The sequence below is a fragment of the Silurus aristotelis genome, assembly GCF_946808225.1.
Source record: "Silurus aristotelis genome assembly, chromosome: 1".
NCBI lineage: Eukaryota > Metazoa > Chordata > Actinopteri > Siluriformes > Siluridae > Silurus > Silurus aristotelis.
Genome location: NC_139574.1, coordinates 31,862,783 through 31,882,374, shown reverse-complemented (window position 1 = coordinate 31,882,374; position 19,592 = coordinate 31,862,783). Strand labels below are relative to the sequence as shown.

The following is a 19,592-nucleotide window of genomic DNA, read 5'->3' as shown; positions in this document are numbered from 1 at the left end:
TTAAGATTAAACATAGAGTTCAGCCAACATCTATAGGATGTTTTATATATATATATATATATATATATATATATATATATATATATATATATATATATATATATATATATATATATATATATATATATATATATATATGCAGAAACATAAAAAAGAAATATGCTCAGATTCATTGTTTTAAATATATATGTAAATAAAATGTATTTTCTTTTTATTTATACATTTATTAAATTTTTACAAATTCACAGTAGTGTAATATTGGTGAATAATGGTAAATTATTAACTCAGGTGTTCCTGTGAAAACACACTCACTCATAATCACACACATACACACACACACACACACACACACACACACACACACACACACACACACACACACACACACACACACACACACACACACACACACACACACACACACACACACACGACACAAGCGTGCACAAAAAGCATTGTCCCCATTTCTTTCATTGATCAGAAGTAATATTAACTAAAATATACATGTTAAGTTGTCTGATGTGATGTGTTAAGTTGTCTGATGTGTGTCAGTGTTACAGTGTGATTCAGAATTGAGCAGTGGTGCCTTGTGTAATACACCCCTATAGGGTTATATTAGACAATACTGGACAAAGGACTGGGAACTCTAACTCTAATTGCTTATAGGTTAAGTATTATAAATGCTCTTTAACACATTTATAATACTCACTTACAATATTCAATTAATTCAATATTCACTGTGACAAACAGCCTGATTAAAATGAATTGCTGAGTTTTATCTGGAAATTATTAATCTGTAACAGGTTCCAGTGGAACACAACAGAAAAGAGAACACTCCAGTTATAATAAATACACTCTATAATGCAGTTAAGCACTGTATATGCTTCAGAAAAAGACATCATGCTTTTATAATCCCTTATGTAAAACCGCATAGTAGGTCATGATGTGATTTTGTGTAGTGTCTTTCCTTCTCACTACTTGATAATTTCATGTCATCATTTTTGGGCCAAGACTTGCACTATATTCTTTTTACTGTGTAAAATTATTTAAGTCTATGAGAAACTGTGTACGCTACCTTACTTTCCAGTTTTCCTTGTGGAACACTACCACAGGGAGTTGATTCCAATAGGAAGCTGAGAACTATCTGAAGAGCCACTGTGGAACGTTTTATAAGTGTCATTTTGACACCTTGAGATTTTAAGGACTGTGTTGGTGTACTGAGATAAATGAAATACTTATTAATGCATTAATGAATTCTTGAAAAAAAAGAAACCTAGTTTCTTAGTTATAATTATCTACTGACTAATCTGCTGCTGTTCACCTTTGTGTAAGTTTGTCAATTATAGGCCTTTGTGTTGTGTTTGTGTTCCCTATGATAAAGGTTTTGTTGGTGTAAAGTCTAACCATGAACTATAGTCAATGTGTCATCAAGAATTTTTCAGAATCAACAGTTACATGCCTTTTTTTTCATGGTGGCCTGCATGCATCATGCTATGCTGCTGAACTGATGAATTTGCACTTTGCATCACTTAGCTAAGGGTCAATGACTTCTACCTTATGGGTTTAATCTTTGAGCATAAGAACTTGAAACCGAATCGCAAAGACTTTTTTGTATATCATGCTAGTCTACACTTGAAATTTGCATGTGCCTATGCAAACAAATTACTCATCTTTAAAGTGCTCTTAGGGTTTTATATGCAATATTGGTTCAGATCAGGGAATTGCTAAAGGCTGAAGAGAAGTTTTCATATGAAAGCTTATATTGTGAATGTCACTACAAAATGCAGCATGAATTCCAGTAGCCAGCACTGGAAGCAACCAAACACACAACGTTCTACAAAAGAACAGTAAAAGGACAACCTGAATAGTATTAGAGGATGAATGTGGAAGCCATAGGCAAAGCTCCATCTCAATTAATAATTTAACTAATTTAATAGCATTTAAAAATTTTAATTCATTAATTGAAGGAGCTAAATCATTACTATTACTCTCCACAGAAATATTTTACATGTGTGACAGCAACCTTTTTTAAATAGGTAAATAAGTGCACTTGTGCAAAACATTTTAAGTTTTCATTAAAAGAATCGTGAATTATGAAGAGATGAATTGAACACTTTAGCGCAGTGCAGAAACGTCCTTTCTAATCAGCTCAATAATTAATACATAATGACAAAAAAAAAAAAAAACACTTGATAATGTGACTGTTGGGACCTTGATCAGGCTCCAGTGATGTAGTTGAAATTGTCCATTAATCGTATTATGAAGTAACAAAGTGGCAAACAATGATGTACTGAATTATGAACATCACTGACTGCTAGCCTATAGCTGATACGGAAACATAAACTATAAGGACATAAGTTTGTGGACACCTGACTATGAGATTCATATGTGATTTTTGAACATCCCAAGCTACATTATGTCCCCATTTGCTGTTATAATACTGTCCACTCTTCTGTGATTTTGCATTGTGGTTGTGGAGATTTTTCTTCATTCAGCCACAATGGTGTTAATAAAGTCAGGTACTGACATAGGTGAGGCGGCCAGGGGTGCATTCAGCGTTCAAATTCATCAGAAAGTTGTTCAACAGGGTTGAGGTCAGAGCTCTATAGAAGACCAAACTAAATATCTTCCACTCCAGTCCATATAAAACATATTTGCATGTGAGATCTCCTAGTTCATGTAAAGGAATAATGTAATGCTATCACATACAAATACATTCTATAGAATTGTGTGTCTTTACTGTAAGTAGGTGGTAACAGTTTGGAGAAGAACCACATATGGCTGGAAAAGTCAGGTGTCCCAATACGAGTGCAAAAATGAGTTCATAAACAAGGGCCTTCTTGTAAAATATTATAGCAATGTACCTCAGTTTGCACAGCCTGTTGTGAGCTATATTGTGGCAGGCAAATTACTATAAAATGACCAAAATCTTTTCATTCTCTAATTCCGTCAAACCTTAATGCTGGCTTTATCACATGTACAGTATGATGCATCCTGCATTCCTTTGTGCAAATGTAGGTAACCCGGATGGGACATTAGTGCTTACAGTGCCTACATCTGACCATCATGCACATAAAATGAATGACCCAGCAGTACAAGCCTACATTGATTATAGGGTTCAGTGAGACAGAATAGCAATAAAAGGTCAAATAAATATCTTTTGCTGTTTTGTACATAGAACTGGCATTTCTTTGGAGTGCAAATATAGAGGCCTCAGTGACCTGCACATGTAATGTAGTATACTGTAAAAGAAAAACAAAAAAAAAGAAACTAATTTGAATTTAATCTTAATGAGGTCACATTGCCATGGATCAAATATGAATGCAGTCAAGAATCAGAAATAAGTCAAAAATTGGCCTAATAATTCAAACTCGGCCTTGTAATCTGAGCATAACCTGTTGTTATGTATTGAATACAAAGATGTATGGATAATGTCTTAGTAAGAATTGCACAGTGTGTAACATTAAAAGAGTGTTATATGGTAGTGATTTTTTAAGTGACCTTAAACACTACATAAAAGTCTCAAATTGCATTTATGTCTTAATTAGGAAGAAAGTGAACCAAATTTGCCTTCCTGATTGGTGCTTAAAAATAACGAGTGCACAAGTCCGGCACAAGTGAATATAATCATTTTAAGCTGTTCAAACTTCAAAACAAATGTGATTCAGCTCATGAAAGACTAAGCAGCCTTGTGTATAATAGAGATAAGAAGGAATAAAGTGGAAAAAATAATTCAATTAGTAGTTGAATTAGTAACCATGTTTAAACAAACCAAAAGCCTTACAGCTGCTAAAACTGACTGCCATGTGTGCAGCTGATTGTACTGGTAATTCCCTTTGTCGTTTCATTTTTGTCAGGCATTAGCTTACAGCTGTAATGAAGAACGGATGTTTGGGTGTGCTTGAGTGTGTGTGTGGAAACACTGCAGACCGGAATGTGGATGGATCAATGATAGAGACAAATGAGAAAAGAGTATGGGCACCTAAACATGTCAAGGAAGGGAGAAAACTGGTGTTTATAAGAGATACTTAAAAAAAAATATTGTAAAAAAAAAAAAAAAAAAAAAAATATATATATATATATATATATATATATATATAATAATGTTCTTATTGTGCCATATCACTTAGTCCTTTGTATCTCCCGGTGCTGCCAGACGTGGGCTGCTGTGTAGGGTGGACTGGACGTCTGTGTATGATAGTGTTCACATGAAAGACGGGAAAAGTCCTCTACACCTCCACCTGTCCCTGAGTGAGATGAGTCCTGAGCTGCTGTGATGCATTCACAATCTTTCGTTGATGGCCCAACAGGTTTACCCCCAAAGCCTGCACATCCCTGAAACACAGAGAGATAAAGAGAGAAAGAGAGAGAGAGCAAAAGAGAGAGAGAGAGAGAGAGAGAGAGAGAGAGAGAGAGAGAGAGAGAGAGAGAGAGAGAGATGGTGTGGAATGGTCAGGTTTATTTGAGTACATAAACAGACTCAGTCTTTAAATAAAATCTGACATAGATTGGCTTCTGCTGTACTATTTCTGGTAAGTGGATGCATATTTTAAAAATAACAAACACTGTGATGACGGATGCACTAATATGGCCACCACACACACACACACACACACACACACACACACACACACACACACACACATACACACACACACACACACACACACACACACACACACACACACCACAATGCCATTATCACTGCTGTGCAGAAAATGATCCACCATCCAAATAATATCTGGTCCCTAGTGTCCCTGTCATATCTGATGAAATGGCCAATGAGAAACGGCAAAAAGTATGTGTATATGAGTGCGATATCATTAATATCATTTTAACATTCAATTGGTATCGCAGAACTTGCTGTTAAAAGAAAATATGCATATTTGTTGGCACACGTCCTTCCCTGCTGGCTTGATTTTTCTGTCCTGCAAATTACTATTAAAAGGTGAAATTGCTTTTCATAAAAAAAGGAAACTGATAGCTGTTTTCCTTTTTTTGTTTTGATTGATCAAACTGCATTGTGAACTTTTAAATAAGGTGATCTCAACAATGAGAGATTGGCTACAGAATTAAGAACGATCAGCCCATTGCAGAATTATGCTCTATGTGCAAAATCCTTTTAATATTTATAAAAAAAAAAAAAATAATAAAAACCAATACCCCTATTCGATACTACGAGATGCTTTATGATGCAAGTCTGGTGTACAGTACATTGTTGTACCATGGAAGAGGTTACATGAAATCTGTAAAAACAGTGGACTATATATAAAAGCAAAGCATTCTTCAAACCTTGTTTGAAGAAAATTCTGATGTACTACAGAATCATTCTACTATACAAGTAACCTACTGAAACATAAAACTCAGAATGATGAGTAGGTAAAGTTTAATTATTTTGGTTTCAGTATTAGTATTTGTAAAAATTTTATGAAAAGATTTATTAGTGCATCTCTACCCTATAGCAACACTGATATCAGTCACATTTACTGCGTCGAATAGTCGTGTACACTATATATAAAAAACTGAATTTGAACTGCATTTTGGTCATCAAGAACAAAAAATTTGCTCTACTGTAGTGTTCTTATATGATGTAACCCAGTTCACAGCTAGTGAGGTAGCTGGAAGTCAGGATGAGTGGCAGTATTTCGCCACTCATCCGAAAGCCTGTGGTGTCAAATTCTTTAGCAGTTAAACTTCAGTGTGTGATTCACACCATGTTACATACTTCATTAAGGGCACAATAAATTCATTGTGTTCTAGAAGTGTACATTTTTGTGAAACTGCTAGATTAAAGATGAAAGTTATTATCACAGATTTGGACATAGCTAACAAATGGTAGCACAGACCTTCCTCTATTTTAGTTTGAGACAGTTGCCCTCCATACTGTAGACAGTCTTGTCTATCAAAAACTGCATGTCCTGATGGTCTGGAGAGTCCTGTTCTGAGAAATTTGATGTCCTGGTTTGTACACATGCTTTGTCTTTTCAATTTGCAAAGCTGTATAATCCTGACGCACTTGAATGCTGCCCTGCATGTGTTTTGGTGTCTGGTGTACAAGCCTACAGAGTGTAAAAATCCTCCATTTGAGCATGTTATTTTATATACTACATGGAAATATGATGTGGTGAAGTTACCAGGGGGATAACAGTGGTGTTCCATTTGCAATTTCTTTCTTGTCTTGTTTGTCTGTATTCCTCCTGGACCTCCTGTTGAGACTTTGTGAATAACTTTGCAGTGCTTGTTTTTTTTAATTCATAGCCACTTTAATCTGGCAGTGTTAAACACAGGTTCTCATCGCTGGATCCTAATAACTGCCATTATGTCATTACACTCTAGGTGTGCCTATGAGTGATGAATGATGAGAGGCAAAAAGCCTTTCAGAATCTTATGCAATTCCAATTGCTTTGGTTTTGACACATTAAAAAGAACCTGGGTAACTAAAAAAACAGATGATTATTTATAGTGAATGCTTAGCTACTGTTACTAGCATTTAAAAATAATTACTGGGATAGCTATTCTTTGAAAGGTTTGCACAAAGAAGACAAAACAAAAAAAAACATTAGATGCTATAACAACAAAGAATGCAGAAAATCTACTACTAATCTAGACTACTAGACTACTAATCACAGCTCTCACCAACTAAAATAAACAAATAATTATGATAAATGTGCAACAAAATCTATTTGTGCATCTATTTAAAGATGTACCAATCACTAAAATGCACTGGTATGGACAAGCTGTTGGCTCAAGATTATGCCACTACTTTGTTACATGTCACTGATCACACCTGTTCCTTGTCATAGTGCCATAGTTTGTCTTATGTTTGTCCCACTTGTGGTTGGTGTTTTTCGAATATATAAGTTACGAATATATGGATTTGCATCCTCTCTCAACTCAATGTGCATGACACAAGTGAATCGGTCTGTATCACCATAAAACAAATCTGATCTGGATTTTATCACTTAGTGTATTCTGTGTGTACCCAGGTGTACTCACTCCATAGTGAGCAAGCTCACTCTCTCCAGGCTGTGCAGCTGTGCTCTCTCGAACTCATCCTTGTAGCGGTCCATCTTTAGTGCACTCAGCCACTCGCTGACTGTCGTCACTGCTGACAGATCTGTGGAGGTGGGACTAAGCAGGGGTTGGGTGGGACTAAGCAGGGGTTGGGTTGGGCTTAAAACGGACATGTTAGGAGGGATATAATAGGAGAGATTGCATTAGCCTGAAGGACGTCAAACCTCCTGTCTGGAAAGTATATATAATATTTATTTTAAATATTTACATTGAATTTAAGAATTTCACAGTAGTGTTTTACAAAAATGTTATTTATAGGAATGAAGGGAGATGGAAAATATCTCTGTTTTGCACACATTTAAGTGACATAGGCATTTAAGCATCATGCATAAGTATTTTTTAGGTTTTTATTATTTTCAAGTTTTTTTAGCAACATAATCTGACTGCATGATACAAGTAGGTTGCAGATATTCATCATATGAATTTTTCCAGAATGAAGACACAGACTGAAGAGGTTTTAAATTTGAAAACCCGACAAAGTGCCTTGTCAAGGACATATAAAAAGTGCTAAAGGACAGGTCCTCATGGAAGATTGTGTTTGCAGTGTTTGTCATACCGAGCATGCTCAGCCTTGAGGGATGCAGGGTGACGTATGAGCCGGTCCAGAGAAGAGAGGATAGAGTCGAATTTAGGACGATCCTGTCTATCAGCCTGCCAACACTGCAGCATCAGCGCGTGTAGAGCAGGAGGGCAGCTGTTAGGAGCGGGAAGACGATACTGATCAACTACTGCCTTCATTACCTAAAGATAGAGAAATAGGAAAATAAAAAAAATGTATGTTACTACATTTCAGTATGTCATATGGCATTTTATTCTGTCGCTTTCCCTGTTGTGATTTGGAGTTCATAGCATAAATGCTGTGGACATGTAATGAAGAATCTTTGAGTGTGGGCACAAACCAAATGCAATTCACGTCTAACCAGATAGCAAGTAGTCAGCCACATGCACATTTTTATATATAAATGATTTATGCGATATTTGCCTTTCAAAGAAATATTATCTTTATAACAATTTATAACAAAAATCATTTGTTATAAAAAATAGACACACAGTCTACATGAATACTATTGCTTCAGTCGCATGTTTTTAGCTAGAGGCCATTGATGACATTATGCATCTCAGTGTGCACTCTATTGCCGCACGTGGGCACGCACACACACACACACACACACACACACACACACACACACACACACACACACACACACACACACATAAACAGCTTCGAAACAGACTGAATCGCATAACAGTTCCATCATCAGAATGCTGCAGGGTCGACTTAATTAGAGGTGAACATACTGAAGGTTGGTTATCATGTCCTGTGCTGCACTACAGAGTCATGCTTAAAATAACTAAATAGAAAGGCAATTATTTGAATGACCCCTCATATGAACCTGTACTTAAACAGGCTCCTGCAAAAGACAATTTTTTTTTTTTTTTTATTATACTCATGCATTTACTTATTGCTGCTTATCACATTAGTTTGTATATGGACCATCAAGCTATGATTTGGAAAGTGGTGGCTCAGTGGTTAAGGTGTGAAATCAAAAGGTCATGAGTTCAAATCCCAGCATCACCAAGCTGCCAGTGCTGGGCCCCTTCAGCAAGGCCTTTAAATATAAAAATGTATACTGTAAGTTCCCATGCAATTATCTGCCCATTAATGATAAACCATGGATCATCAATTGAGTTAGTCTAATCCTTCAGTAAAGTAAAACACATACACGAAGCACAAGCCTTACTTCCTGGTTGCTCATGTCCCAGTATGGCCGTTCTCCATATGACATCACCTCCCACATGAGTATACCAAAGCTCCAGACATCACTAGCCGAGCTAAACTTACGATGTTGGAAAGCCTCAGGAGCCGTCCACCTTATAGGTATTTTAGAACCCTGAGAGAAAAGGATAAATATGTGAAGAACAAATTAAACTCTGCCCGTTCTAAATACTCTTTAATTACCATTTACATTAAACAGGTATAATTATATTCAATGTTTATGTTTACCATTTAGATTTAATGCAATAATTTAATATTTAGGTTAAGATTTAAATTTTTTTTTTTTACATTTTTAATTTTTAAACACCTGACACCCCACAGGAAACGCCCTTAAGCTCTGTAATATTAAATACAGATGTAAATGTATGATAAACAAATTTTCCTTTTCAGCAATCCCAAAGTGATTTGAAGAAGTGTGCGACTCAGCCGGGTTTCCCAGAACACACCAGTGATGCAGTGTAGGTTGGCATGTTGTGGTCCAGGTCCTTCATGAGCCTTGACAGACCAAAGTCAGAGACCTTACAAACCAGATTTGAGTTCACCAGAACGTTTCGAGCTGCAAGGTCACGATGCACAAAGTTCCTCTCGGAAAGGTAACACATTCCTGCTCCGATGCCTCTTTCCATACCCACCAGCTGCAACACACTGAACTGATCCTCATTTTCCTGGAACATAGAATAGACACAAACATAGTATTTTTGGTATTTCAAGGAAATAAGAATCAGATGTAGAAAATAGTCTCACAGTCACTTGCCCAAAATTAGCCTAATGTTTTAATCACAGTAAAATGTATTTTGTTAATAAGATTTATGGTATAATTTTGTCTCTCTCACTCTGAGGAAAGCATCCAGGGGGCCATTCTCCATAAACTCCATAATGATGCGTTCAGGAGGAGTATGTGTGATCACACCTTCAAGCTTCAGCACATTGGGATGATCGAATTGGCCCAGGACACCAGCCTCGCTGAGGAACATGCCTCTCTCACGATCTGTCACTCCCCATCGTAGAGTCTTTACCACTACCAGCACTTCTCTACGGCCCAAAGGCCTGTATCTACCCCTGGACACCTCACCAAACTGAGCTGGAGAGAGAGAGAGAGAGAGAGAGAGAGAGAGAGAGAGAGAGAGAGAGAGAGAGAGAGAGAGAGAGAGAGAGAGAGAGAGAGAGAGACAGTGTGAAATAAAGAGTGAGATGAAAAAACTAATATATGGTACAATACAGATAATTTGATAATTAACAAAAGAGAAGAAAGAAATAAAAAAGAAAAGGAGAAAAGATAAGGAAAGACAATGGATAAGCATAATAAATATATTCTATATATGCCATATAAAACAGATTTAGTGGCATCTGACACTTTTCTCTTGGTGCACATTTTAATTTGCTCTTTCTTGCATTTTCTTTGACTATGTAAAATCCTTCTATTAAACAAATCTTCCACATTTTCATTTTATTACTTTTCCCATTCTTTTTTATTATATATTATATTCACCCCCTCTTCCTATTATCACCGGACTTGTCCTCAGCAGGCCTGCTGGTTATCTGCGCCAGTTTCACATTTCCATTTTCTTACATAATCTAGAATACATGTCATGTTATTCTCTGTTAGTGCACATCCAATTACACACCAACTCTCATTTTGTTTCTGTTTTCCTCTCTTTCTTTCTCAGAGACTGGATATTCTTGGCAATACATGTACTCCAGATGTTTCTGTAAAAGTGAACTCATATTTCACTACATTTTCAAGAGAGAATTCTGAACCTTCCTGCTGGCCTTTTCCTCTCACACTCTAAATGTAAATAATATTTGTTATTTCTGATCAGTTCATTTAACAATATATCTCTGTGCCACTTGTTAAAAACATAAGAAACTATAAAAAAGAGTCACATCTAAAGCCAACAGAAAAAGCTGACCCCGGATCACTACTTTCTGTCTTTTCTGGAGGACTTTTCAATTTAATTCCAGAAACTATATTATCGATCATGTAAAAATTATATCACAACATAGCGTAATATATCGAAAAAGTTTAGTTTCTGATTTTGATATTAGTATTTGGATAATTATGTGTAACTGATATTAAACACACTTCACATGAGTTTTCTTTAAAAGGCCGAAAGTGTCTTTTTTTTTTCCATTTGTTTGTGGGGTTATTATTAATCAAATATGACTCTATTAGATCAGTAATTTAATTGCCAAGTAAAGCCTCCTCTGTCTACTCACCAGCACCAATTACTTCCTCAATCTTTAGGTGAGCAGGATCAATTTCTCGGGCGAATTCTTTGACCGCCTCACTCGGATCCTCGTAAGTGGAAGGATCCACATAATACTTTACCCCGGCTAAAGAAAACACAGAGCACATGTTTGATGTTCTCACTACCCAAAATAACAACTCATAATGTGACCTCTATGAGCAGGAAACACTTTGAGAATGTAGGCTCATCCTTGGAGTATCTGATACACCTGTCAACCTGTCAGACATGAAAAATTACAGTGGAGCTTGAGAATTATTTACCAACTCGGAAGTACATCGAAGTAGAATATATAATTCTGTGTTTTCTTTGATATGCTTATACGTAAAAAACGTATTTTAACTAGATTGTTTAACAAGATTCTGGAAGGTGAGAGGATGCCTGAGGAATGGAGAAGGAATGTGCTGGTACTGATCTTTAAGGATAAGGGAGATGTGCAGACCTGCAGTAACTACAGGGGAATTAAGTTGATCAGTCACACCATGAAGTTATGGGAAAGAGTAGTGGAAGCCTGGCTGAGAGAAGAGGTGACCATCTGTGAGCAACGGTATGGTTTCATTCCGAGGAAGAGCCCCACAGATGCCTTATTTGCTTTGAGGATGTTGATAGAAAAGTACTGAGAAGGTCAGAAGGAGTTGCATTGTGTGTTTGTGGATTTAGAGAAAGTGTATGACAGGGTGGAGAGAGAGGAGTTGTGGTATTGTATGAGGAAGTCAGGTGTGTCAGAGAAGTATGTGAGGGTGGTGCAGGACATGTATGAGGACAGTGTGACGGCAGTGAAGTGTGCAGTAGGAACGACAGACTGGTTCAGGGTGAAGGTTGGACTGCATCAAGCATTGGCCCTGAGCCCTTTCCTGTTTGCAGTGGTGATGGACAGGTTGAAGGACGAGTTCAGACAGGAGTCTCCCTGGACTATGATGTTCGCTGATGATTGTGATTTGTGGTGAGAGTAGTGAGCAGGTTGAGAAGAGCCTGGAGAGGTGGAGGTACACACTGGAGAGAAGGGGAATGAAAGTGAGTAGGAGTAAGACAGAGTACATGTATGTGAATGAGAGGGAGGGCAGTGGAGTGGTGCGGTTGCAGGGTGAAGAGGTGGAGAAGGTGGAGGAGTTCAGGTACCTGGGGTCAACAGTGCAAAGTAATGGAGAGCTTGTTAAAGAGGTGAAGAAAAGAGTGCAGGCAGGGTGGAGTGGGTGGAGAAGAGTGACAGGAGTGATTTATGATAGAAGAGTATCTGCAAGAATGAAAAGGAATGTTTATAGGACTGTGGTGAGACCTGTGATGTTGTATGGTTTAGAGACAGTGGCATTGAGTAAAAGACAGGAGGTGGAGCTGGAGGTAGCAGAGCTGAAGATGTTGAGGGACAGCGCATGTAGGACGTTTTGGAGACAAAGTGAGGGAGGCGAGATTGAGATGGTTTGGACATGTGCAGAGGAGGGACATGAGTTATATTGGTAGAAGAATGCTGAGGATGGAGCCACCAGGAAGGAGGAAAACAGGAAGGCCAAGGAGGAGGTTCATGGATGTGGTAAGGGAAGACATGCAGGTAGTTGGCGTGAAAGAGGCAGATGTAGAGGACAGGGTGGTATGGAGACAGATGATCCGCTGTGGCGACCCCTAATGGGAGCAGCCGAAAGAAGAAGATGAAGATGCTTAAAACAACCCGATAACATGTGCAGTATAATAAAAGAGGAAAAAAGAATGCACATGAATTATAAAACAATAAATATATATATAAAAATGAAAAGGATAATGATGCTTCAAACTCGTGAGGGAATTGTGATAAAGAGAAAAATGCTTTCTCTAAAGTATTCTACATTAAAGCGAGAGGAAACGGGTGATATTAATCACATTGGCCACACACAAACACACGCACATTAATGCCCACCTCGGTTGCTAATATATCTCTGAAGTCTGTCACTGTAATGGCTCTCTCTCCTTTTTCTGTTGAAGTAACAATGCAGTCATTTGCACTATATTATCAATCTTCATATCTCACTATTAATTTTTTTCCAGGGTAATAATTTATTAGTAAATCTGAATCTCTGCTTAGACAGTTCATACTTTATTCACAGTTGATATTAAAGTCAATTCAATATTGAAATACACGTACGTCCTAAAAACAAACACAATGACGACTGCTGCCACAACTAACAAAAATGCAGCTCCACCCATCACAGACCCAACCAGCAGGGGCAGGTGGCTCTGAATTTGCCTGGACCGCTCTTCTACAGAGAAAAACACAATTAAGACAACTGATTACAAGAATACATCCAACGCAGATCTAAATCTTACGTGAGTTTTCCTCTGGAATGAAGAAAGTGATCTATCTAGCTTATACTTCTATCTTTTCATTGCCTTTTCTCTTATTCAATCATTAATATACTGCATATATATATAATGATATAATAATCTTGACAGAGTCTGCACCAACTGAAGAAGCTGAAGAGCTGTTCATAGATTAACTCTCTATGCTGGCACCTTATTGAAATGCTTCATGTTGTAATTATTGGGAAGAATTAATATCCATGCTGAACTGGTGATATCACTGAACAAGCCACCATAGTGAAAGTTGAAAAGGTGGTGGATGAGTATATAATCTGTACCCATAGCCAGAGTGCTGAAGTAGACCGAGTTGCTGTAAGGGCCATAGCCCCTTTCATTGCGTGCTCGGATCTGGAAGGCGTAAATGGAGCCTGGGGTCAGAGCAGCCACGGTCACTGTGTTCGTCTCAGTAAACACACTGGTTGCACTGCTCTCATCAGAGCTCTGTAGTCGAAAGATAATAATAATAATAATACAGTTTATTTAAATACGCCTTTCAAAGCACTCAGAGAGTGAAATCATAAAATCAAACAACAGCTATTTAACTGTTAAAATTAGTCAGAAAAGCTCATCTGAACAGATTATTATTAACTAATTAGGTAAATCCCTATTTTCTTTACACAGTTTTATAAATACAGAAATCTAGCAGTAAACATGTTTCAATATTGCAGTTTGAGCAACCCTGACCACATGACATATTTTTTTATTGATTTTAAAAAAGAAATGCACAGTTGCACTATATTCTTGTGGTATGGGCAAAAGTTTGGACATCAATCTGTACTTAACAACACCCACTTTGGCAGCGGTCACAGCATGCAAATGCTTTACAGTATCTAGTCTGCCATCTAGATCATTTTTATATACTAAATGAGTTATTACTATTTTATTACCATATTATTCTGAAATATTCTTCATCTGCCCTGCATCAGTGTCGTTCCTTTCTGATGACTCTTTTATAGAACAACGCAAAACCACCACTCCTGTGCCATCTAAACAATCCTGTTGGCCCTTTGCTGTCATATGGAGGTATTGCTGTGCTTCGGAGCCCTATGCAGTTCTATCTGAGTGTTTCTTAGACATATAGATTTTGCCCTGTCTCTTACTGACATTTTGTGAAGTAAAAAATGGAAGTATAAAACACTATTTTCTAGATCTCTTTTGGGTTGTAGGTATCAGTTAGTCTGCATTTTTCAACTGCTCATTCAGTTACTTAGAGAAGCCCAAGGTTGCTAAGTTTTAGTTTTAGGTTTAAACAGTAATTGCAATCTAATAGCATCTTGGCCTGCCTAATGAGTTAATTATATTCTGAGACATTACAGACTGAAAAGGCATCTATTCTCCACATTTAAATGTTTATCACATATACCCTGTATTCTGATTTGCATTATTTTTCAAAATCAATCAAATTAAATCTAAATTTTACATACAACTGTATGAGCATAGAAGGGCTCTTTATCCACATACAGATAGATGAACTTGTTATTGTCCAAAAACCTATTCCATTTACTTAGTAAGTATTTTAAATAACTTTATCATAATAAAAATGTGATAGAACCTAAAAATGTATTGAATCAATTCAATTCAATTTATTGTATGATATTTCTTTAAAACATGTCTAACAGTTCATGCCCTATAACTAGCAAACAAAGAAAACACACAACAATGTTATGATTGTGAAAAATAGAGTAGCTTAAGTAAATTAAACCTTGTCATAGTATCTAAGCTGATACTCCAGGATGTCTCCATTGGGCCGGTCAGGCTGAGGCCAGGACAGAGTAATCGAATCTGGAGCACTGTTGAGCTGATGCAGTATGGGAACCTCAGAAGGTACTTCAAGAGAGACATACAGTTAGTAAAACTGCTATTATAACTATAACCACATGGGGCATCACCATATATCATGTTATATATCAAATATAATAACACTTTTATGACTGTAGAGTCTTTGTTTAAGGAACTTGGACTCATTTAAAAGGAAGCACATTCATCTGTGTAGTTTTAAAAATGCACTCTTTAGCAAAATGGATGGATAAACAGGTTAGGAAAAAAAAAAATGATGTTCATATTTGGCAGTTATGAAGAAACAATAGACTATCCTGACACTAAAGTCCCACATTAGTCATCCACTCACTGCTTAGCGACAAACCTCCCCTCTCTCAGTTACATCAAATCTCTCAAGCAATCATGTATAAGAGCAGGGACATTTTACATTAAGTACTGGAACAGACCACTTGACATTTAAGTGTGTTACATCATATAAATTTAGGTATAAATACAAAGTAAAACAGCAGCTGTGGAGAAACTAAAGTTATGTAATAATAATAGGAAAAAAAAGAGAAAAAACACAAAGAGAGAAATTACAGCGTGAGAGTGCATATGCTGTGCAGAGGGGATCCTGAACTGTGCTGTTCATCTCTGACGTTTCTGTGAACTGTCACAATGATTAACCTCTTTCTTTTTCTGCTTTCTTAAGCATTATATGAGCTGACAGGGAGATCGTGACCCAAAATCATTGCAGTCAAATCCAAGCAGGAGAAATTATGAGACTGAGAAAAGGGAAGAGTCCGGTGGAAAAATGCACTTATAACAAATGGTAGACAATAATAAATAGAATAAGCACTTGTATGTGATAAAAAAATATAGCACACACAATCTATGGAGATAATTACTGAAATTCTCAATAATATTCAGAGAAAAAGACACAAAAAAAATCATCAATATATAACGTGTATTATAAGTATTGTAATATATTAAAATGCCATACATTTAAAATTTTTTATGAAATAACAGTGACCTCTTTTGAGTTTGTGTTTAGCAATTGAAATAATATGTACATTTAGAGAGAGAAAAGCCAATGTTCCACTGATTTGCTTAACTTTCTAGACACACACTGTTCATTTAAAGCCACTATCTAAAATCACTACTGCACCTAGTGGGGAAAAATGAGAACTGCGTATAACGCCAATAGAGGCCCACTGGGGCACAAATCACGTTGCCCTGTAATCAGAGAAGAGCAGTGGGCAGGACAATAAATGTCAGCGACTTATGACTTATGTTTCAAAGACAAAACTAGCCTAAATTCCAAGCTCTTGATATAGCAAATGGTTCAAATGGTGTGTCTGTCTGTGATGTCCAGAACGAATTATTTTTGTATAATTGCAAAGATTGCGTAAGATAAACAGGATTATTGCTGGACATTAGAAATGTATGTGTACTACAGTGTCCTTGTGTTACTGACAAAATGTCTAGAGAAAAAGAGGAAAAATGTGTCACTGCCTAAACTGTTACACGTCCCTGTGTAACGGTTGATGCATAGTTTGGCAGGAAAATTAGCTAAAATGGTCAATCATTTTTAAAGATATACGATTTGTGTCTGTAATTAACTGAATTGCTGAACCAAACAGAGTTTTATAAAGGGATTTATCAAACCTCTCAAACCAATATAATAAATACACTAGATTATAGCCCGGAGCATCATTTGAGGGCAACCGTATTTGGTTTGAAGTGGTGTTTCTTATTAATGTCATCATGTCCCAAAAAAAATCAACTAATAACCTCAGTGTACACCATCCGCTATATACACAGCTACAAACACACACACTCTGATTATTCCAATGTATTTAATCAAAGTAAAATAACTTTTACCTGATTGGCTGGTGGTGAAGTTGATACTAGCAAACTGCGGTGGGAAAGGACTGAGAGGAGACACATCATTCATAGCTTGAACCTGAACAATAAAATTTTTGACAAATAATAGAAAATCTGTTATTGTTGATCATCATGTTGTGTTTCATACATATAATAAATGCATATATATATATATATATATATATATATATATATATATATATATATATATATATATATATATATATATATATATATATATATACATATATATATATTCTACATATGTGAAAATTAGAAATATAAAAGCCAAATCTTCAATACATTGAAAACTGTTAGCAAATAAACCCATTTAAAAACCTATTTTGTTCAGTGAAAGAGATTTTGTATACAAATGGAGGAACCTCTATATCCATCTGTGAAAATGATGGATAGTCCATTTAGGATAATTTTAGCAAATGAGCTGTAAATGAACATCAGCCTACGTTGCTTTCTTCCCACAGTAATAAATGGCTCAGCCAACATCAGGTTTAGTTTTCGTTATAGAAAATGGGGTCAGGTGTCTTTAATAGACACTATTATATACAGGAACAAAAGGCTTTCGGGGACTGGAGCAGCATAAACACGAAGATGTGGGTTTTTACTGCTCGCTGATATACATGGATGAATCATACAGCGAGAGTCGTACAGACATTAGAAGTATTAGAGTGACAGAGTTTATTTGAGATAAAATTAATTAATTTAATTATTTTTTTTTGATAAAATTAATTTTATGTTGAATTATTGATATATTAGGGCTGTCCAAATTAATGTGTAATATATACACACCGTTTTAAACTGGACCCCACTTACACCTATTTTAACTTTACATTTTTATACACATTGCACTTTTGGATATTGTTCCAGTGTAAGCTCATGAGTAAAGTAATCTGTATACCTGTATGAGATAGGTGACTCGGGTAAGCAGATTGCTAAGAGTGATTTTAGTTTGTCTAAGGCCACTTTTATAGGGCACGTATGTGACCGAATCTCCGCACCAGGAGCAGGAACCAGGGTGTATATGTGTGGCCGAAGGGCAGATTCGGCACACCACCCCATATGTCACTTCACTCCGACCACCCAGGTCCAGTGGGGGCTTCCAGCGTAGAGACACGCCTCCTTCTGAGCTCTCGTACTCCCAGGACAAAGACACAGGGGCCGATGGGGGAGCTGGTAAGGCAAACACACTCTTATTTAAGGTTTCCAATCAGTATTTCAGTCTTTAAAGATTGACAATATTTCACACATGTCTGAGCACCTGCTTCTTTGTGCTTTGAACAAAAGGTCAAAAATCTGCAGCTTTTAATGATCTGAGCAACAAAACAGCTAAAATGCATTCCCAAGATTCTCCTATTCCACCATTTGCTTGTTTGCTTAATGTTAATGCTTAATGAAAAAATTCAACACATCTTGCTTCTATACTAATCATCCCGTGTTTGAAGCAAATTCAGCAATGATGGAAAACTAGGACTGGTTCTGTGATAAATCCTCAAGTCTAGTCACAAGTCTTAAACATTTAAAGCAACCAAAGGGAAAACCTACTACATACTACATTATTTTTTCTACTTCTTTATTTCTTGCTTATTTCCTGATGAATGATTTGTTTTTAATCCCTTCAAGAGCTTCATAGAATCAGCACATGAAACTCAAGAATGGAGACTATTAACAAATTTTCACTCTGCAATGCATGCTGGGTGTCAGAATAGTACAAAACTCCCAGCATGCATTGCAGCATGAATAAATTGTCCAGATGAATATTTTTCCTATTTAGTTTTTTATTTACTACTATTTTGATGTTTTTGGCTTGTTGTGACTTTTTACTTGATTATTCTGGAGTGTTCAGAGTTAATCTTTGGGTTTTTTTTATATATATTTTTTTATTGTATTCTGATTGTTTATTGTATTTTTTAATGTCAAGGTTCAAGAGCCCAACTGAACACTGATCTGCATTATGGTGACTTCAATCAAAAGTACAACATCTAATATCTCAATTTGAGTTTTTGTACACATATGACAAAAATAAAATCTCACCGGTTATTAATACGTGAAGCTGGCAATGCTGTTTTTTGGGGTTGTTTAATCATCCTCTGCTTAGATCTTGAGAGATTGAATGTGTTTTATTTTCAGATGATTTTTGTACAAAAGCTCTAATTGAGATTTTAAGTGTTGTATTTTCGTTTGAAGTCATTAGTGCTTTGGTTTGGCTCTTGAACCTTGACAGTGTAAAATTAGTTTTTAAGAAAAAAAAATAAGCAAAAAACAAACAAACAAAAAACAACACAAAATGATCTAGTAAAAAGTCACAACAAACAAAAAAAAATATCAAAGTCAAAGCAAATAGAGAAAATAGTAAGAACATTAAACTGTGTAATTTATTCATGCTGCAATGAATTTTGGGAGTTTGTACTATTCTGGCACCCAGCATACATTGCACCATAAAAGTTTGTTAATAGTCACGATGTTTGAGTTTCATTTGCTGATTCTTGTTTTCTGTGTGTCTAACT

The 19,592-nt window shown here is 36.3% G+C and overlaps 1 protein-coding gene across 1 annotated transcript in view; it reads right to left on the bottom strand.

The window, feature by feature from the left end:
- Positions 1-4,084: 4,084 nt before the first annotated feature.
- Positions 4,085-19,592, bottom strand: part of ephb6 (eph receptor B6) — a 59,643-nt gene continuing 44,135 nt past the window's right edge. Inside the window, exons 7-19 of the mRNA XM_083536459.1 lie at positions 17,987-18,258; positions 17,068-17,149; positions 15,128-15,252; positions 13,704-13,866; positions 13,211-13,325; positions 12,986-13,041; positions 11,069-11,185; positions 9,685-9,932; positions 9,298-9,516; positions 8,817-8,966; positions 7,631-7,815; positions 6,997-7,173; positions 4,085-4,335 (exon numbers count right to left, since the gene is read on the bottom strand). Coding sequence (XP_083392585.1) covers positions 4,230-4,335; positions 6,997-7,173; positions 7,631-7,815; positions 8,817-8,966; positions 9,298-9,516; positions 9,685-9,932; positions 11,069-11,185; positions 12,986-13,041; positions 13,211-13,325; positions 13,704-13,866; positions 15,128-15,252; positions 17,068-17,149; positions 17,987-18,258 — 2,015 coding nt within the window. The 3' untranslated portion in view covers positions 4,085-4,229. The remainder of the gene's footprint in view (positions 4,336-6,996; positions 7,174-7,630; positions 7,816-8,816; positions 8,967-9,297; positions 9,517-9,684; positions 9,933-11,068; positions 11,186-12,985; positions 13,042-13,210; positions 13,326-13,703; positions 13,867-15,127; positions 15,253-17,067; positions 17,150-17,986; positions 18,259-19,592) is intronic.